This window comes from Mytilus californianus, unplaced genomic scaffold (genome assembly GCF_021869535.1).
Source record: "Mytilus californianus isolate M0D057914Y unplaced genomic scaffold, xbMytCali1.0.p SCAF_6, whole genome shotgun sequence".
NCBI lineage: Eukaryota > Metazoa > Mollusca > Bivalvia > Mytilida > Mytilidae > Mytilus > Mytilus californianus.
The window spans coordinates 57818286-57839844 of NW_026262712.1; the positions used below are offsets into that span (position 1 = coordinate 57818286).

The 21559-nt window shown below is 30.6% G+C and overlaps 1 protein-coding gene across 1 annotated transcript; it reads right to left on the reverse strand.

Annotated features, from left to right (window-relative positions):
* Positions 1-6981: 6981 nt before the first annotated feature.
* LOC127706557 (uncharacterized) lies at positions 6982-21466 on the reverse strand. Its single transcript, XM_052211212.1, has 4 exons — positions 21361-21466; positions 16720-17208; positions 13853-14015; positions 6982-12600 (listed from the first exon to the last, which is right to left on the reverse strand). Exons 1-4 carry the CDS (start codon positions 21464-21466, stop codon positions 12480-12482), a joined length of 879 nt encoding a protein of 292 aa, XP_052067172.1. The 3' UTR covers positions 6982-12479.
* Positions 21467-21559: the final 93 nt, after the last annotated feature.

The following is a 21559-nucleotide window of genomic DNA, read 5'->3' on the forward strand; positions in this document are numbered from 1 at the left end:
TAAAACCTATCCATAGGATTCAAAAGAAATAGAACATTGGTGAATTAGTGAAATGAGCTATAAAATAGTTTGTTTGAACATCACAGTTCCTACAAAATTTCTCACTGTGCAGAACTAATTAATGACCATCATCATTAAAACCACACATATAAACAAATATTCTTAAAAGACAAAATTCTTACCATTAAACATTTAATTCAACATTTATTGAAATAGTTAGAAAATCAGAAAATCAAAATTTAAATTCAAATTCAAATTAACAAATTTTATAAAATTATGAAAAAAAAATAAAAAATAAAACAGTATTAAAAAAAAATGAAAAACAGAAGGGGTGGTCTCTGCTGAAAGTTTCCCTTAAATTAACACATTTCCGTAAAAACCAAAAACATTGCTACACAGTATTAATGATAGGCCAGAGAAATGATTTACACTAAAAATTATAGGTAAGGTGGATATTGGATCATATTTCTATGAAATTATCCCAAAATACAGAAAACAATCGTGCGAGTGCTTTGGACACATTTACTTGTTTTACTGAATGAAAAAAAAAATCACTGTTCTGCGCATTGTGCTCTAAATTGATCAGAAGAAGTTGTTTAGGTTCATTCTTTCATTCGCTGCAGAAACTATAAATCTTTATATCAAAAGTTGCAAATAATACATGTACTAGTTTGCAGTTAGCTTAAAGGATCACCATGGCCCGCTGATTACAAACGATTTAGATGAAATATTGCTCATACTTGGATGTTTGCACTATTCATCAATCATGTTAACTATTTAATAATGTGATTTGTTAAATTAAAATGTTGCTTATTAGCTTAGTGGTAGCTCTATAAGGCGTGACCTCCCTCTAAATCCCCATCTGCAATATGACCCTTATCTCTTGAGTTTAAATTATTGCAAGACATGTTTATATCTTTACTTTAAAAATAAAATCAAAATTTGCTCCGGGTTCTTTCTCTTGATTTAAGAAGAAGCTTCTGTCTAATTTTTATAAGTTTTGTAAAATTTCATGAAGGTTTGACAAAGTTATTCAAGATCTTTCATTCTAATACCTAAAGGTTGACTGCAAAATAATTATTGATAAGTAAATTATGGAAGAATGCATAAAAAAATTATAATTTTTAGTCAACATGTCAGGTATTTATAGAGTATGAAGAATCTTCTTTAAAAGTTTCCTGATATTGCTTAAAGGTTTGAGGACATTATTGATATTTTTCTAAATTCAACCCTAGGCTGTATCTAAATGTTTATTGAACAAAAATAAGGGCTTTAGTGCCCAAGTGTTTTAAGTATTCTAACACTGTATCATTGGCTCAATGCATAGGCGGATCCAGGGGAAGGGACCCCCTTTGGTGGGAAAAATTTGGTTGCTTGAATCAAAAAGTTTAATAAAAGACCTAATAATTTATAAATTATGAAGTTGAAGAGCATTGGCCCAAAATTCCATAGAGGTTTTGCAAAATACAGCTACGGTAATCTATTCCTGGAATAAAAAAATCCTTAGTATTTTGAAAAAATTAAAAGTTTTGTACATGTATCACCATGTGTATACCTTGTTAGTGCAAAATAAACCGTTTGAACGGTTTTACACTAGTAATTTTTTGGGGCCCTTTACAGCTTACTGTTTTCGGTGTGAGCCAAGGCTCTGTGTTGAAGACTGTACTGTGACCTATAATGGTTTACTTTTATAAATTTTGACTTGGATGGAGAGTTGTCTCATTGGCACTCATACCACATCTTCTTATATCTAATTAGTCCATTCATTGAAGTATTATATTCATTTTCCATGGTCGATTAAATGAATGAAATATTGAAAAAAAGAATAAAAACTCTGGATGCTATCTTCATGATCTTTGTATAGAAGAAGTGTCTGTCAGTTAAGCAGAATTCCATGAAGATTTAACAAAACTTCTGTCGTTTAAAAAAATAGAAATTAACTTAAAAATGAACTGAAATGTTGATGATGCTAGAGTGAAGGATTGCTACATATGTCTAGCTTTGCCGACTAGTGGCAGGCTAGACAAAAAATAAATAGTTAAAGAGGGTATATATTAGGAATGTCAGGGTTTTTTTTGTGAAAAGAATTTTTATCAACTTTTTAAATTTTCAAAATTTATTTCTTTTAAAAAACATCAGTCATTTCTTATTCATATCCATTTTCCATATCTTAGTTATATTCTTTCGTGTGAAAATAAAACACTAACCACAAATACTCAACTTTTACTATTGCCTTGTATTAAGACTATTAATTTTTAAAAAAAGGGGGGGATCTTCTTAATGTAAATTCAAAAGTCAGTAGACAGTTTTCCACTGATTCTGATAACAATCTATTTATTTGTAGCAGTATTTTGCAAAGTCATAGTCCACAGCTGGTCATTTCTGGTCAGTCTTCTACAATATTGTGGTAATTAGACAATTTCCTGCTGTGAAGACAAATAAGTGTGTTTGAATAAATGATGTATCAATTATCTGTTAATTGGTAAATGTTCTGGCTATTTAGCTGAAGTGACCTAAAATCTGGCATTAGTTGATGTTATAGGACAAACCCTAAATTTCATCATAAAATTTAGGATATCAAATTGCACAATTTATTGGTGTTAATTAATCCTTTAATATATATGAAAAGGGTGAAAAATACAGATTTTAATACATAAGTTGGTTGAAATTATCATCTCCTTGATTATATATATTACATCACAAGTGTCTGAAGCTACATTTAATCATATGTCAAGATATATTTTTGATGTGTTAACAAAGGTCATTAAGGCATTCAATATTTATCAAACCATGAAAGTATTATATTTAATATATAATACTTCCATGATCAAACCAAATTTTCTCTGTTTTTATCTTTCCATGTGATATAATTTTCCACTAGTGAGTAGTCATATATGCTATTAATCCAATTATTGTGACATTTGCACCTGATTAACATTCAACAGTTTTGTATATATATATGAAACAATTCAAGATAGAATATAGGTTGCACTTCTGTAAATAAATACAATGCAATTTCCCATAGGAACTACGGGTACCTTTACAGCTAAAACTGTGCCTCTTGTACTATGAAGTTTCGTAAAAATTTAATTATATCCTGAAATGGAAAGTTGTTGATACATGTATCACTGTTCATTATCACTGAACTAGTATATATATTTGTTTAGGGGCCAGCTGAAGGACGCCTCCGGGTGCGGGAATTTCTCGCTGCATTGAAGACCTGTTGGTGGCCTTCTGCTGTTGTCTGTTCTGTGGTCGGGTTGTTGTCTCTTTGACACATTCCCCATTTCCATTCTCAATTTTATGTACCACTATTTTATTCAAAGGTCAAAACAAAGGGCTGTGCAGCATATACTTTTAACATTTACATGCACGAACTTCTAAAGAGTTTAAACAAATAAATACTAAATTCTGTAGTATCTCTACCCCACAAAATCATATCTGGGAACTAGTACATACACAAAACAAAATATCTACGAATAATATATATATATATCTCCAAAAGAGACAGTCTGTGAAAAAGCTTTATTTACAAAGTGCAACTTATAAAATGAATAAAACAATATTTTGAATGCTCCTGCTCTTTAAATTTAAACTATACTATCACTGTATCAAAGTTTTGTCCCCTCCCCCATTATTTTGAAGTCTTTTAAGAGATGAACATACATAGGGAATTGATCAGAACTCTTGTGTTTTATACCTGGAAATAATGGGTTGCAAAGTATTTCTGTTCTGGAAATTCTTAACGACTACCAGTAAAAATTATGTGGAAATTACTCTACCCTTTGGAAAATTCATGGAATTTCTTGTGCACCAATAGACAAGAAGTTTGGAAATTTTTTGTGCAGATTGGAAATTTGTCTGGAATTTTAGAAAAAATTGAGAAAAAAAAATCTGGAATTCCAATGTCTTCCATAGGGGGGGATGGATTATTTCTGGAATAGCCCATTATGAGTAATATGATACATTTATTTGGTATATTAGTTCCTTGCAACGTCTACATGTTCACCTGACCTCGACCTCAATTCATGGATCAGTTATCAAGGTTAAAGTTACGTGGTTGAGTCCGTATCTCACACACTACTAGCATTAGGTAACTTTATTTGTTGTATGGAATAACTGTAAAAGAGAGGCGAAAGATACCAAAGGGACATTCAAAACATAAGTCGAAAATAAACTGACAACGTCATGGCTAAAAAAGAAAAAGACCAACAGGCAAACAAAAGTACACAATACACAACATAGAAAACTAAGGACTGAGCAACACGAACACCACCAAAACCTGGGGTGATCTCAGGTGCTCCAGAAGGATAAGCAGATCCTGATCCACATGTATCACCCGTCGTGTTGCTCATGTTAGTACAAACCCGGTAATAAGTCTAATTCGGTAGGTCACATTCGGGGAAAAGGTGATTGTAGTTACGACATTTGGAACATATCCGCTATCATCTGTTGCAAGATGAATGAGTCTTAGATTGTACGTACTCAAAAAGATCTTTGGAACTTTTTAGTATCCACATCTAATTCACGCCACCTCTAGAATAGGTAGTTTAACAATTACTTTGACGCCCGGTTTTGATTGCTGATAAAATTGATGTTAATAATCTATAAAGAGGTTCCGTGGAGCACTTGGAAGACCTAGCAAAATAACGTTGTTTGTAAGGACACTTATGTAGTTAAGGTATCCAATACGGTGATGGAAGATCCAGTTCTTCATCTCTGGTTGAAATTCTAAAGGAACATAGAACAGACCTATGATTTTCCAGGATTTCCTCTTTGATCGTGGGGGTATATGTTGAGTCTCCAAATGAATTGTTAATACCTAATTCATTTACCAAGCAGTTTATGTAATGTGATTTACACACAAAAACGATTGTGTTTGGGGCTTTATCTGCGGGAACAAAAACATGTTTGTTATGGAGGTATGACAAGTGTTATATATATTTGGGTCTTTATTGATGTAGCATGGGTATTCACAGACCCATTCAGTTTCTTAAATCTGATTTGTTTCAACGACCTCACAGCCTTAATCCATTCGAAAGGAGTGTCTACGTCTTCTTTCTCGTGTTTAACCCATTGCCTGTCACGTAATGTTGTCATTTGAGCGGTATTTTTAACATTGCCATATAAGCGGGAGGTTTGGCTAGCCATAAAACCAGGTTCAACCCACCATATTTTCTTAAAATGTCCTGTACAAAGTCTAATAGTCCGTTTCTATGTATGTTGGTGTTTGTTTTTGTTGCAGTTCAGTGTTTCTGTTTTTTTCTCTCTTATAGTTGAAGTGTTTTCCTCGGTTTTAGTTTGTAACCCGGATTTGTTTTCCCTTAATTGATTTATGATTATTGAACAGCGGTATACTACTGTTGCCTTTATTTATAATCCTCGACTGAATTCATCAGAATTTTGAAGTCGTGTTTCCAATTAATGGATTTAGGCTCACGATATTTGTAAGGTGTATATATGCAAATGGCAGGTTACATCTGACCTTGACCTTATTTTCATAATTCATCCGACAATGTCATTCTGATAAATCTGAAATTATAATTAACTCGAATATTGAGATGTCAAATCTTAACTTTCCCACCTGAGCCTTCGGTATTGACGCAACATGGAATTATAATGTTGATAGTAAAATTAAAAGAGTAAAAAAAACCACCTAAATGATCTGCGTAAATTTCAATAACGACTGTTGCGGAATAATTTAGTAAAACTTAACGTAGTCATTACTCCACCATGTTATGAATATGCCACGGACATTTTGGACAATTGCTAGAATTATAACAGACCTACTGATGTTCACATGTTTGAATCGTTTTTAATTTATGACAAAGAAGAAGAAAACTGCAGATGTTCTATAATATGAATGAAAAATAGCCACCTAAGTACATATGTAATATTGTCCCTCCATGTGTACAATTATTTTATTAACGTCTTTTCGTAGATCGAGAGTAAAATATATGTTCGTGGAAACTAGATTATGTGAATTTCAAAACATGTGTATACAAGCCTATTTGTATTTCGTTGAACTTTTGAATTAAATTTTAATGAATCCATAGTCAATAATAGTATCTTAATTTTAGAAAGAATTGAAAAAAAAACAACTTTCCAAGGTATATTTGCAACTTGTTATATCTGTACGTTCCGTGGAAATTTAATATTGTTTCTAACTCAATTGCAATGTTCTGTGTTGTTTCTAAACGAAGATCCTATTTACAGCTAATATTATTACATATTGGTGACGCTGTCAGTGTGGGTAAATATTGAGAATGTTCATTATTATTTTTGTTGCTCAAAAAATAAAATAACAAAAATACCAACAAAAATATACACTAATACAAAATTTGCGTAACGATGATGTATCGTGACATTAAACGTTATATCAGTTAAAAAAATTTATCTGTAGTATCCATTAGTGGCCTTGGGCTGTTTTCTGCTATTTGGTCGGGTTGTTGTCTATTGAAACATTCCCCGTTTCCATTCTCAATTTTATCTTTTTACCAATAAAATAAGTAAGTATGTGAAGTATGATTTCTATCACAGTCTTTAGCGGGTAATGCTAGTAATGACAGATTAAAATATCTTTTTACGTAAATGACATACAAATGCAACGTTTACACAAATAGGAGTTGAGGATTATACTAATATTATGTACTACCCCCACCCCCTTTTCCCCCTCCTTTACTCTCAGTTTTCAGAGAATTCAATTTGACCGCTATCCGACTATATCAATATAATGCTGGTCAAATATCCTAGTTGTGTCTCTTTGAGATGAAACATGGAGATAATATCGGGGAACTAGTGGGTAAACAAAACAAAATATCTATGAATACTAAAATATCTCCTCAAAAGAGGCGTGGTTTGTGAATCAGTTGTATTAACAAAGTGCAATTTCAATGCAATATTGAAATTCCATTATAGTTACTATTATGAAGCTTCTCTATAGGACATCGGAGGAAACAATCAATATCATGGAAAAATCAATTTAAAACAAAATTTCATTTATTAGCACAAATAACATCTAAAAACATTAATGCAAAATTACTTATTCATGAAGAAAAGTATCATATAAAGCTAACATTAACACATATTGGGAGATGATTAGTAACATATACTTATTTAGAATTATACAGTAATAAACAACTATACAATTTATTTTAAAGATTCACAATATAAAATGGTTGAAAGCTTATAACATGTCAATTATTTAAATGTTTTGTTTGTAAAACATACGAAGTTCATTAAAGCTTGAACTTTTCTGTCCTACCAAAATCTTTTTTACCTACGATAGAACTTTTTCATTCAAAAATTGAAAACATTTATTACCAGAATTGTTTTCTCTTAGTTGTATAAATTCAGTTATTTGTAATATAGTAAGCCATTAAAACAATTCTTAATAAAATATATAAGAACTTTTCTACATAATATAAAACAAACAAAAATTAAATTTCCACGTTTTTATTCTAGGTTTTTACCTTGAGAGTTGATAAACATTTGTCTGACCAAAATTTTCATTTGATATTTTGCAGTTTTATAAGTTTTTTATTCGATCGTTCCGAATGAAAGTTAATCAAGAAAAGGTCTTGGGATGCACAACTTTTATTAAGTGTTGTTTTCATTTGCAGGTTAACATATAATGAAGTCTTATCGACATTTTCAAAAATTCAACAATGGTTAAAAAATGAGGTTACAGAAGCAGCAGTACAAATATATCAGCATTAGAACTACAAATGACAAAACAAAATACTACAGTAAAATCCCGAAAAGTCGAATTCAAAGGAACCTTACATAATTGTTCGACTTATCCGACATTCCATATATTAAACGATTCAAGATACATCGCCTCCCCCGTTACTATATTGAATCTTGTCATGTCAACTTAGTTTGCTTATGTTGAAACGTTTTTTAAATTATATTTCATGTGCTCGAATAATATTGAAAAATTCATTCATTTCATGAAATGTGACGGAGAAAAAAGTACATCATACTGTAGAGTGCTATGTTTTGTTGAACGAAACACGTCGTGGGAAATGAATATACTTCTGAGCTTCTACGAACATTGTTAATACAAGGTTTATCTTTTTTAGATTTCCTTCATGAACATGAAAATGATCTTATCATTTTTAATAGAAGACCTTAGTTTGGGTAATTTCATTCGTTCAGTTTGATTTCAGTCACAGTTACTTCGAAAGACGCAATTTTTCTCTTTATACTAACTATAGTTGTAATAAATCATCTAGACGCTATACAAACACAACGATTGGCATGTCGGTAGTGTTAAGTAGGTCTTTTCGGTGCGTAAAAAATGAATTCATCCAGTTTGAATTTTTAAAATAAAAACCAGGAGACGTGTTATTGATTAAGTTAAGTTTTATATAACGTCATGTTTAAAATCTAAGTTTTTTTTTTATTTAACGCGGACTTTGACACATTGAAGTTAATTTACGTAATTCTTTTTGTGAGAGGACGACAGAATCTCATCGATCAACCAAGCTTTCTCATCAAATATGTTCGACTCATTATAGATAGAAATGTATTGAACGGGTTTTTCATCGGAGACGATAAAATAGCTGCACGTTTCCGATTTTTGGATATCAACACAAAAAAGTTCGATAAATATTCAAAGATCTTTCCATATCACATGTTGATAATTAATGTTTAAATAAACTTTTATACAGATATGCAAAAACTTCTTGAATCACAAAAAAACAACCGTCGTAAACAAACCAAAAAAAAAAGGTGTCAGACGATAACTTATCTTGCACAGATTCCAAAAATATTCAGTTCTTTTCTTTGAAATAAGGGAGTTGATCAGCTATCATCGGTTTAAAATAGTAAATTCATTACACTAATTCGAAAATATAATGTTTCTCTATACTTTTGCTTAAAAAGGGAGATAATTTGCTATTTCGAATTAACGAATTGTCACTTCAGTTTTTAAATGATATGTGTCTTCACATTGAATCTTACAATATATGTTTTCTAAATACTTTTACATGAAAATTAGTGCAATCATGGCTACTTACGGTTCACACAAGGTCTCTTCTAGTGGACATTACGGCTTTATATAATGCAAGTATAAAGTTATAGCAAATGTCAAAATCTAGAACGTCAAATTAACATTTGACCTTGACCTCAATGGATCTCAAATCAGAAGACCCAAGGTCTATAATAAGTATGGTCAAGAAGTTATTCTTCCAAATAGCTTATTTTAAATTTTTAAGGGAGGAAACTATAAAAAGTCAACAGAGCCGTTCGATACAATTTATTTGCGTTACATCATGTCTCAACTTACAAAAACATTATGTCGATACCTTTTACTGTTTCTTGGGAGTTGTGATAACAAGCAAAGTTAAAAATTTGGTGAACGAGCTTGACTCAAAAAAATTTCCTGCCGAAGAAGAACGAACATCTTATTCAAACCTCTACGGCTCTATGACTTACGGTTTATGAGGTACACCAACATACCACTCATGTCAATCACTATAAGGGGACTCATAATGAGGAAGTAATGAACATTCTGGAGTAAACTTCAAGCGGTATGATTAACGCTTTTTGAGGAGAAGCGAAAATACTTTACTGGGAGATAACTCCCATATGGAAAAAAAAATGTCCTGTTGAAAAGGTTGAGTTTCAAAAGTCTAATACCTTGTCGACATTTTGCGAAACTTAAGCAACATTTCAGCAAAAAAGTGGCGGAAAAAAACAACATTAATATTTAGAACAAAGTCAGAAGGTGTTTCCCAAGAAAAACCACCTTCTTCTCATGGAATACCACAAATCACGTGGATCAAATAAAGTAGGTCGATAGTAACTATCATTTGTGATACGGAGATGAGAAAAGGAAGACGGTAATGTAGTTACGATAAGGGATAACATACACATGGCCATCTATGGGACAGACTTTACTTAACGTTCAGCCAATTTAGAATGGAGTCTGATAATTTTCAACTATGAATTATGTGTGGAGTATATCATGATCTGAGAGATATGCATTTAGTATGCATATGTCACTGGAATGATACATCATAAATAATGAAAAAAAAGGTAAAGCAAATTCACAGATATATGTAATCCCTCATACAAATAAAAGAAACAAATCGTCGGAGATAAGAGCATACTGTAGGTACTTTCTATAGTCAAATGCCAAACATTTGCTGTAAAACGTCTTTCATACAAAATGCATTGCAATAGGACAATAAAAAAGTATTTTGATATTAGTTCTTTATCAAAAAAGCATGTACTTGAATTCACAAAAAGGACGAACCACAAAAAAAAAAAAAAAAAATAAAAAAACTACGTCAAAACTAGATTACATATGTCATAAAGGCGCAACTTGTTTTATTTGTTACAAATACTAAAAGAAACAGGCATTGTAAATGCAACCTGTATATGTACTAAGCAGCAGGTCTGATTCTGAAGACTTAATATGGACATTGGGCAATAAAAAAAAGTTCAAGGCAGCTGCTATGTAACGATTCCGAGGTATTTATCGGAGATCAAAACCTGAAGTTTTTACCTTGACCCACGTTTGAAAATTTCTTTTGAAGCTTTCTCGAAGAAATTCAAAAATTGTTATTATTGCTAAGTATTCTACGTCATGTGGTCTCTGGGAGAGAGTTGTCTCATTTGCACATCTTTTTATTTTTTTAATAGATAAGGAATCATAAACTTCGTCTTGAACATTGAAGGATGAATATTCGGTAAAAGCTATATTTTCAAATATGCATGATATAAATTGATAATTTTATAAAATTTAATTTAGATGTTACAATGCTATATATTATAATCACAATCATGACAATTATGCAATTTTGCTGAAATTGAAAACGAAAAAAAGTACCGATTTTAATCTTACAACAAAAAAATTTTCATTTTGGTATGGATAAAATTATTTTGCTTTCCAAAAAATTAGCCCAATATATATCATAAACAAACCGACAACAAAACTATATGCTACTTATTAGAGATAATTTCTTCCACGAAAACCCCAAAAAACAAGAATTAAACAGAAATAAACAATAAAAGAATCAAAACAGAAAATACAAGGGAGAAAAAAAATCGACCAAAAGAACGAATTCAAATTTATTCTTTACTTAAACATCTTTCACCAACACATTGTATAATTAAGTTTGGAAAATTTTCGTCCTATGACGCATCAATGATAATTAATAATTATAAACGTAATGATACATGTGCTTAATCAAGTTCAAGGTCCTTTTAGAATTTTGTGTCAAAAGTAATTTTTAACCACAATATAAGAATTAATTATACACATTTATCTATTCAACTATGTAAAAAAAAATAGAAAAATATGAAAGTATTTCTATAATAATTAGTTCAATTACAAAACTGATTCTTACAAGAAAACATAAAACGAGAGCCGAAACCAATATTTTCGTAGATTTTTTAATTGACAACTTTGATTGATTGATTTTTCATAAAAAGTCGTTATTACAAAGGGTACTTATCATCATTGTACACCACTACCAGTCGGCTTGTTTTTTTTCTTATGTGAAACAGAATTCATATATAATAAAAAAAAAGAAAGAAAGAAAAACATATTTTCTAGTTCTTTAAATAACACTTAAGGATATATTGATCATGTTCTGTCACTCAATAACCTATATAATAGTTTGTTATTGCATTTCACAAATCCCTATGAAGTTGAAATTAAGGATACTACTCAGACTAGAAGGTTTGGATCTTTTTCTTGATATTGACATAGAAGGACAAGTTCAAAATAAGATCTATGACAAGATGATTTCAGCTTACCTATTGTTAACTTCCCATTCCCTAACAGAAACTTACATACTGCTTCATCGTATGGTGTTTACATATCTCAATTGAAATAAGCTACAATCATGGATATTCACATTATGCAGGCTTCATTAACATTACTTTCTGCAGCAATGATTTAAGGAGAGACGTAGCAGGAGATCCTTACCATGTCAAAGCATTTGGTCTTGTTTTGGATTCTTGCGATTCCCTCAGCTTTTGTTTTTTACCTTGATTGGTATTTTCGTAATGGACTCAGGAAACTAGAGAATCGTTAATTTACAGTTGTCTGTATAAGACAAATATCAACTCAATAAGTGTATGGAATTTTTAAAAAGATTTAAAATCTAAAAAAATATAGTTTAGTTTTGGGTGTTACACGTCTTCTGATTGGCTGAAAGTTTTTTGTCTATCAGCTCATAGACATAACGTTGTCATGGGACAATGACGTCATCAATTTTTTTCATGATTTACTCCTTAAAAATGGAATTTAGAACTGAATTATAAGGATTGACTGTAACATTTTTTCTGTCTATTTGAAATAATCTACAAAACGTGGTGCACACTTTTAAATAACCCATTACGCGGGTTATTCAGTGTGCACCACATTTTTTATGTTATTTCTTTAAAGACAGAAAAAAATATTACAGTCATTCCTTAAATAAACAATTGCAAATGGTATCCTTATCAAAAACTGTTTACTGTCAATAGCATCCAAGACAAGCAGTTTTCCCATTGTAACATTTACTATAAAACCTCCAATCAGCTTCAGTGTGGTGTGGTATGTCTGTTACATCATTTGATCCAAACGAGAGTAGTTCACATCTAAAATGTAGAAAATGACATTGTGTTAAAACAAAAGTTCTCAAAATGTGTTTATTAATCCAATCTAAGCTTCTAGTTTGATGTTCCAAATGGTCACGGAGTGATTGGGATTTCAAAAGAATATGCATTCCTGATGTCTGGAAACAACATATATGTCATACATTGGAAGTACAGAAAGTGATATTTTTGGGCCGTCTCTTGTGATATTGAGATTTTCATGTATTTCATATTTTGACATATCTTAGACTAACTGCTTTCATTCAGAATGTAGACAAATGTGGCCCTGAAGTGTAATATAAGAACATATCTTTTGTTTCGAATCTAGGATAACCTGAATAAAAAAGTGTGTCCTAGCTTTGTATTTAATGCACTAAATACGTAATAACTATCTCATTTGCATTATAAATCATCATAAACATGTTCGTGTATTATTCAACAATACTTCAGCTATTTTAATGGACAATAATTTATTATGATAGCAACTCGTCACCTCTTCTGATAATATGTATTTTTTCAATTTTCGTATTTATTTTTGGAATTGCAAACGGACTTTGTCTTTCTACAATTATCATGACATGACTAAATGAAATATGTAAGTTAGGTGCAGTTGATTAAATAAGGCTGTAAAAAGGTACGATTTTTATACCAACAGATTGATTATTTTAACTAAATGGAATATGGCTGCGGGTATTATTTAACTAAGATATTATTTAGTAAAGTTTGGAACGATTTGTTTTTACATCTGTTGTAGCAAATCTTAAATTTTATTTAATCAAATGACTTTATCGGCTGAATATACTTTTGCATTTTCTGTCTACAAAATGTAATTTTAATTCATTAAGATAAAATGGGGATGTGCTGATTACACACGTAACTGTTTTAAACCTTGTTGATAACATTAACGGTACCACATTTACTGCATATGCAGTAAAATATGCATTCCCCATATCACCTCTTTATTCCACAGTTTTGTCCTTTATGAAATTTGTAGTTGATTGAAAGTGTACTTGTTTTGGTTGAACTCGTCCATATATTGACTAGACTTAAATCATTAAAAAGCCGAAAAAAGATTATGGACACTTTTCATTAATTAAAATTCGTACGTTCGTAAAAGGATCGTTTCTGAGGATGCTTAACTGCGTTGGGTTGCTGTACATTGTTTATACCATATTTAGGTGTAACCATACTCTTAAAACATAATAGGATGTAAGTGATAAGATACAAAGTTTGTTTATACTTTTTAAACACAAACCTGTTCATGACACTGTTGAAATTAAAACCCATACAAGTCTGCGACATTCCACAGCTCGTAGCACACCTGATTCCTGAACATTTAATGTCATCAACTACAACCACGTCAGACTTGGTATTACTCATACTACAGCTGTCAAAATATCCAGCAAATTTGTCTGAAACTGTATCAAATATGTATAATATATTTATGCGAAAGCTTTTTTTCAAAATCCTATAACATATATACATATGTTATATTAAAATAAACAGAGATATTAAGTATTACATGTAAAGTTTCATATTTCATACAAAAATACCCTTTGCACGTAATCAAGCGCCTGTGCAATAAATATTACTGGTATGTCTTTTCAAAGTTCCGTTTTTTGTATTTATACAAATCATTCGATACAGTAGTTTTGACACTAACTTTTGTTGGCTTCATGCCTTAAAGGTACTATCCATCAAATGGTATTAAGTCATATTGGGTATGCTTTTGTACTTTTTTCTTCTATCAGTATACAAGCTAATAATTCTGTTCTATGAATAAACTGATAACATAACTGTTTAAAAAGTCTCGTGGTATTGCTGAAGTCGAGAAGAATTTGCAATATGTCGAATTTTTATGGTCATTTAAAAAGACGTCCTTATTCAAATAATTGAAAGTTGGAGCGTAAGTTTTTCGAAATACTCAAACTGATTTACTAAAAGATATAGACATGATAGATGAAATAAAAAATAATAACAATAATTTGCTAATAAATAAACGTAAATTGGCCAAACAATAAAAATCCTTAATTAGAGATATAAGTTGAAAAGTAACATATTATTGCATGCGATCATAACAGACACCATTTTTTGGATAAAGCTTTATGTCATCACAACGGTTATTTTATATTAACAATTAAATCTTCCTTGGAACTTTAAATCAAAACTTGTTAAAAGAAAAATAAAGCATATTCTAAATTCCATGTTCTGACATTATAGTCAATTATGTCAGAACGAGAGAAATTAAAAAAAAACAATTCATTGAAACAAACAGAAGACATTATCACATAAAACTCCTAAAATATATTTCACCATTATGACTAAGAGGACATAAAAAATAAATCAAGGCCAATAATATAACACAACCTTTGACTAATCTGACACCATTAATGTCTGCAATAAGTAATAATGTCGAAAGAATAAAATATAACAAGATTCTTTTTATGGTATTGCAGATGCATGCCAATATCCCCTACTAGCACTGTTTATATTGTACAAAAAAAATAGCAAAAAGGGTTACTTTTTTTACTACTACATGAGCATCTCCTTTCTATAATTTGATGATAAAATAAGTTTTTACTTTTTTTTGTGTATGTAATAAATACTCCAATGCCCTTGGAAAATTATGTCTTTGATTTTTGACAAAAACATTGAAGTTTTTTAGTTTTTTAAAAATGCCTTGCACATGGAAGCAGCTTGTCATTTTCCATGTGAAGTACTTCTACAAAAGTGGTACTGCGAACAAAGCACACAAAAAGATACCCAGTCCATTGCAAAGTTCTTGATTTGCTAAAGCCTAAAAATAATTCGACCTACAAAACAAGTCAGTAGCAAAAATTTACTTTTTCACCTCCTCAGAAAAAAAAGTCACGTTGACCTTTAAATCTAGACAAATTCCACAAAAAACACTGCCATGCATTTTTGTGTATTTTAGCTTCAATCTTTTTTATGAGCACATACACAAACATAAATGTTACCTTTCGTCGTTTTCGGTCCAAAAAAGCAAATCCTAGAAAATATTTTGTTTATGATAAAAAAATTTTAAAAAATGGATGACAATGATTCAGAAAAAAACAAGAAGTAATGCAAAGAATTCAATTTAACGCGAAAAAAAGTATCCGAAATTCCTCATCAATTATATGACGAGTACTTTTCTGTACTTTAAACAAATAACTAATTTGTGAGAATAAAAAATGAGAAATTACACATTTTATGTTCATTGTACATTGTATATGTATTATATGAACAAAATTGAAATTTGTATCCCCCGAGAGTGACTAAGGAATAGAAATATGGTCACTATTTGTCTTCTTCCGACCGGCATAAACACTTTCCAAAGATAGGCGTATGTTTGGCTGTTCGGGATGTACAAGTACGCAGCCACGTCCGGTCAGAAAATGGAGACATTAAATTCAATCCTCATGTAAAGAGTGTCACACTCTCTACACGTTAGGGAACCCTTGCAACAACTCTTTGAGGGGTCCGTAGCTTGTTGCAAAGCACAAATTTCTGTCTCTATCCAAAATTCGCTCATTTTCTAGTTTCAGTCCAAATTTCCATCAACTTCATTTCAGACGGCCTCTATTACAAGACATACTTATTGTATTTATTGTAAATTTTTTTCGTCTTGAACATGCATGCAATATTTGCAACTTGACGTTTACCAACCGAAAATACAATTTTCATTTAGAACTATTGGCATTCGTGAGAGTATAGTAGCTCCTACACTAAACCCAAAATGCAGGTATCAAAATGGTAAAAAATTATTATTTTGTGATATGTTCAACTGTTTTTAACATGTTTAACTCGGTTTTCCTTTTTTTGAAGCAAAAAAAAACCTATAGATATTAATGTTTATCAATCTTCAAAGATGTAAACAAAAATGCAATACATTTCCATTTCCACTTATCGGGTAGATATAGCTTAAAGATACATATAGTAAATTGAAGCAGTTTTAAATGAAAAAAAAATGAAAAGCAAATGTGGACAGAACCTTTACCAATGGAAGAAGAAAACATATGCAAACGTTTCTCTTATCAATAAAAATACAAAATAAAGCATAGATTCATTGATTTTATGAATTTAGAATAAATACAAATGAAATACAAATTTTAAAATTACCTTCAACTCTTATTGTCCAATTTCCTAATGTTCCACGGTCTGTAAATACTCCAATACTTCTCACTTCAAAATGAGTTGTATTTTTGAAATTTCCCAAAATATTTTCACCAACGACAACCCCAGTTCCTAATTTAATGTCTCCACTCGCCCAACTAATCCAGAATGGTAGATACACAGTGCAGTTCAGTATATTCGGAATAGAAAACCATGTGTCATGAGTACTTCCGGCACGGTAGATAATATACGAAGAGTCACTGAAATATCCCATGATAATCTCATACAATGGTTTTGACGAATTTCTGACATCAGAAGTAGACAGAAGGACATGTGCACTGTCGCATGCCTTTATTTTAAACAGTAACGATGTTATTCCACTAAGGTCCAGGTTATACCTATTTATGTCAATAGTGTAGTTCATGATATTAGGTTTATGCCATGATTCAACAACGCCATAGACCTGGGTCGATTCGTTGGTTGTAATGTATACCCCTTCAATATATAAAATTGTTTTAGTAATTTGTACATTTTCACTTTGATCTTTTTTTTTTTTGACAATGATAATTGATTTATTAGTCTAAAGCTGTTACAATTACCTTATTGCTACAGCTTTCACAAACAAGGTACCCTGATATGTTAATATCTTTAAGAACAGGGTGTCTAATGTATATCATCTAAATTGGTTACGTATTTTTTGTTCCGGATTTGACCTTTACTTTTTCATCCTTGTACAGTCTTACCTGATACATATTTTACTCGTTTAGAAAAATCGTGAGTGTGTTTAGCGTGATCTAATAATCATAACCTGACATGATTGAAGGATATAGTGTTTATGTTAATCTTATTAATTTTGGATTATAATCAAACGGCAAGATATTATATGTTTCTTGTTTTCGAAATAGAATTTTCATTGTCTTTCATAATGTTTTGTGAATTTTGTGTTATGATTTAAAGTTCTAAAATAAGTGTAATTAAAGGGTCTTCCTTAACGGCCGGAGAGGAGTCAATTTAAAATTTACATGTGTTTTATCATTTTATAGATACATCAGTTATCATTCTATACATTGTTCATCACAACTATATTAATATTTATATATATTAATCTAGCATAATTTACAGAAATTTTTGAAATTTACGAATTAGATTGGTTTTGCGTTCTTTCATGTGTGTGTTTACTTCAAAGTATAATTCAAATTCGTTTTTGAAATGATATTGTACATGTTGGCAGATTTTGTTCTTTGCTTTGATGTGTAAAATGATTTGTAGATTCAGAAACCTATCAAAGTTATAATAAAATATATAATGTCGGTCTCCGATTTTATATCCAAAGACTATGTCTTTTAGGGATATTTTCTTACAAAATTTTTTTCACTTTTTCTGTTATTTTATTCCAAAAGTATTTTACAAATTCACAATCTTTGAAATGTATTTTATAATTATCTGTGCATTTACATAAAGCACACTCGGAGGTATTTGATATTTTGCATTTGAAAAAAGATTTTCTTGGTTCTGTAATATATAGCTAAATAATTTCCATTTATAAACTTTAAGTTTGTTTATGTATAATGCATTGTTTGTAAAGGATAAGGATTGTCTAATTTATAATGATTTTGCGTCTAATATTCTCTGCCATTTTATTGTTCCAATGTTAGGAGTTATTTTTTTTTATAAAATATTGATAGACGGTTTTATTGTCAAGATCTGATAAATTGATTTCTGATTTATTCATTCTAATTGACTTTTCGTCAATATTAATTCGGGTTTTAACAGAGTTATTTGTTTTTATGATATCTATCCAACTTCTTGGTATAACTTTTTCAGTATTGATAATTCGGCTATCCAGTTGTATTTTATTTCTAACTTGCGCAGTATTGTCTTTTCATCGATTTGCGCGTTTTCGTCAATCAGTTCATTAATATAGATTACATTGTGTATATTGCTTTTGATCCAGCTAAACATCATTACTGGTTTATTTTTTTATCTTTATGTTTTTATTACCCCATATAAGTTAGTGGGCGATTTTGTTTGACCTCCACCTTTACGTATCCAGAATTTTACAATATCGTGCTAACATTCAAGTAACTCAATTGTATTTTTTAGTGGTTTTAGATTATTAATTTCTAAATTCATCTTAAAGATAAGGAAATTTTCGCCATATTTATCAAAAAAGAATCTTCGAATAATTGACCAATTTTCATGTTTTGACTCTATTAATCTTGATACCCATTTACTTTAAGTGTGTTAAAGTAACTGTCGGTATCAATCATATTGAGTCCTCCTTTATTGTAATCCGATATTAGAGTTGATCGTTTTACTTTATCTTGTTTTTTTCCGTCCCAAATAAAATAAAAAATTTCTCTTTCTAAACTGCAAATATACGTTTTACTTATGACTGTCATACTTGATAAATATGTAAATTGTGGAATTATAAGTGATTTGATTATTAAAATTTTACCGATGATAGTAAGATTTTTTTTTCTCATGATTTCATACGGTTTTTTTTTGTTGCTTTTTTAAACTTGTTTTCCCAATTTGGTTTTGCGCATTCTGTTTTATTTGTACCGAAATACAAGCCTAACATTTTAACGGGTTTATCAGTGAACTTTATATTATCTACTTTATCTTTACAATTTTTAGCTTTCCTATCCAAATGCCTTCCGTTTTATTTTTATTTAGTTTAAGACCAGAAAATGTGCCAAATATTTTAATGACGTTTAATGCTGCTATATTTTCATTTTTTTTATTTTAGAAACAAAGTAGTGTCGTCTGCTAACTGGGAAAATTTTAAATTATGTTTTGAATGGTCAAGTTTTATTTCAATGCCTTTTATGTTATTATCATTTCTTAATTTACATGCCATGATTTCTACTGCGATCACGAAGATCATGGAAGAACAAATGCATCCCTGACGTATCCCCCTTTTTAGACTTATTGGTGCAGAAATCCATCCATTATTGAACACTGAGCTATTTATATCAGAATATAACGTTTTGATCTAGTTAATAAATGAACTATTAAAGCCGAAATGTTCAAGAGTTTGGTACATAAAGTACCATTTTAAAGTAGCAAATGCACTTTGATCTTAAAACCTAATATTTTTTAGAACATGGGCAGGACCTGATGCTCGAAAATATTAGCCAATGGCGTCATGCATCAGTCTAGCAACGTCACTCGTTCATGTCCATCCAAGTAATTTATCAATGAAATGCACGCAACTCCATTAATACAACCGAACAACTACAACAACGTTTTGTACGCGTGAACATAGTTATATTCTCAACCAAATCAAAACATAACTATATAAATAAATTGCCGATTTGTTTTATACTAACATCACCAACTCGAATATTACCTCACCCTAGCGTGCTCGCTTGATATTCCTGCTCATAAAGTCTGCATCAAAAAAAAAAAACATTATTCTATATATATTATACCATACTGTTGGAACTAGTCGCTCTTTACGTGTATTCAGTTTATAGTTTGTTTTATTTTTTTTTCTAAAGCGTTAGCTTTTATTTTGTGAGCTTTCGTATGAACTGTCATTTGACTAATAACTTTTACATTTTTTTCTAATTATCTAACAAATAATGTATGTCGTTAAGAATGTGGAACAAGTCTGTGGCTGCATAAATGTAGGTTAAACATTTTTATGAGCGCCTCCTCTAGTCTAGGACAGTTGTGTTGTAGCACAACATGAGAGCAAACTGCAGAAATCAGTTGGAAAGAGTCTGACTCATCTGATCGGCACGAAGCACAACATGAAACTAACAAAATGACAAAAGATACAAAGTACTGATCTCAGAGAATAATTCACAGTTACAAAAAAGCTAGCTCAAAGCAAATAAATCAAATAAATCAATATATTTTTTTAGATTAAAACTGATCTTAGCAGACTATTCACTTTAAACTGATTTGTACAATTTATTCTATTGTTGTTCTGTCACACAAACGCTCATACACATGCTGAAACCTGCCATATTGTTCATGTGCTTGTCCTAAGCCAGAAGTCTGCAATCAAGCGTTTGGCGTTAATTGCTATCTGTCATCAGTTAATTTTGGTTTGTTAACTGTTTAGTACATATCCGGCCAATGGTTTTACCTTTTGATGTGTTTCACATTTTGTCTCCTAGGTGTTTTTTATAGCGTGTAAACAGTATGAAATTTGTTCATTGATAAAGTTTGTACTGTGAATTGTATTTGTTCCAAATTTGTCCAGTTATATTCGATGGATAAGTTTCTCATAAAGGGAATGATATAATGTCTCCTGATTTTTTGTATATTGGACCAATTAAGTTGAGTTAAGAAGGGTACCGAAGTGACAGGCTTTTAGAAACAAATCAAGACCAAAAATATCCAAAGGAAGATACGCCTTCAGTCACGAAGAACTGCTCATAGACGCAAAGTAAAGACAACTTAGTTAAACGATGTAGTACATGCACCTTTGGATGATTTCTTAAATATCAACTAGTGCTCATTTGTTTCACCCTTTATAAAGCATTTGGATACTATCGGTAGTAGTCACGGTGTTAAAAGAAAGTTTAGGTTATTTTAAGAATTGCTTCGAAATTTTAAATGATGTTGTGACATGGCATTCAAATGGAAATTGAGAAGCAAATTAAACATATAAATTAAATCTCAACTTACCACCAGTTTTACAAGTCAGTAAACATAAAAGTAGAATTTTAAACCACTGATCTGTCCTAAAAACCATATTCACCATGTTCATACGTTCCAGTAAACCTCCGTACATTTATGGAAACTCTATATCAAGGATATCCCTTTATAAACTCGATGTTTATTAATTATTCAACATTTTCGAACGATGTTGAAACATTTTTAAGCA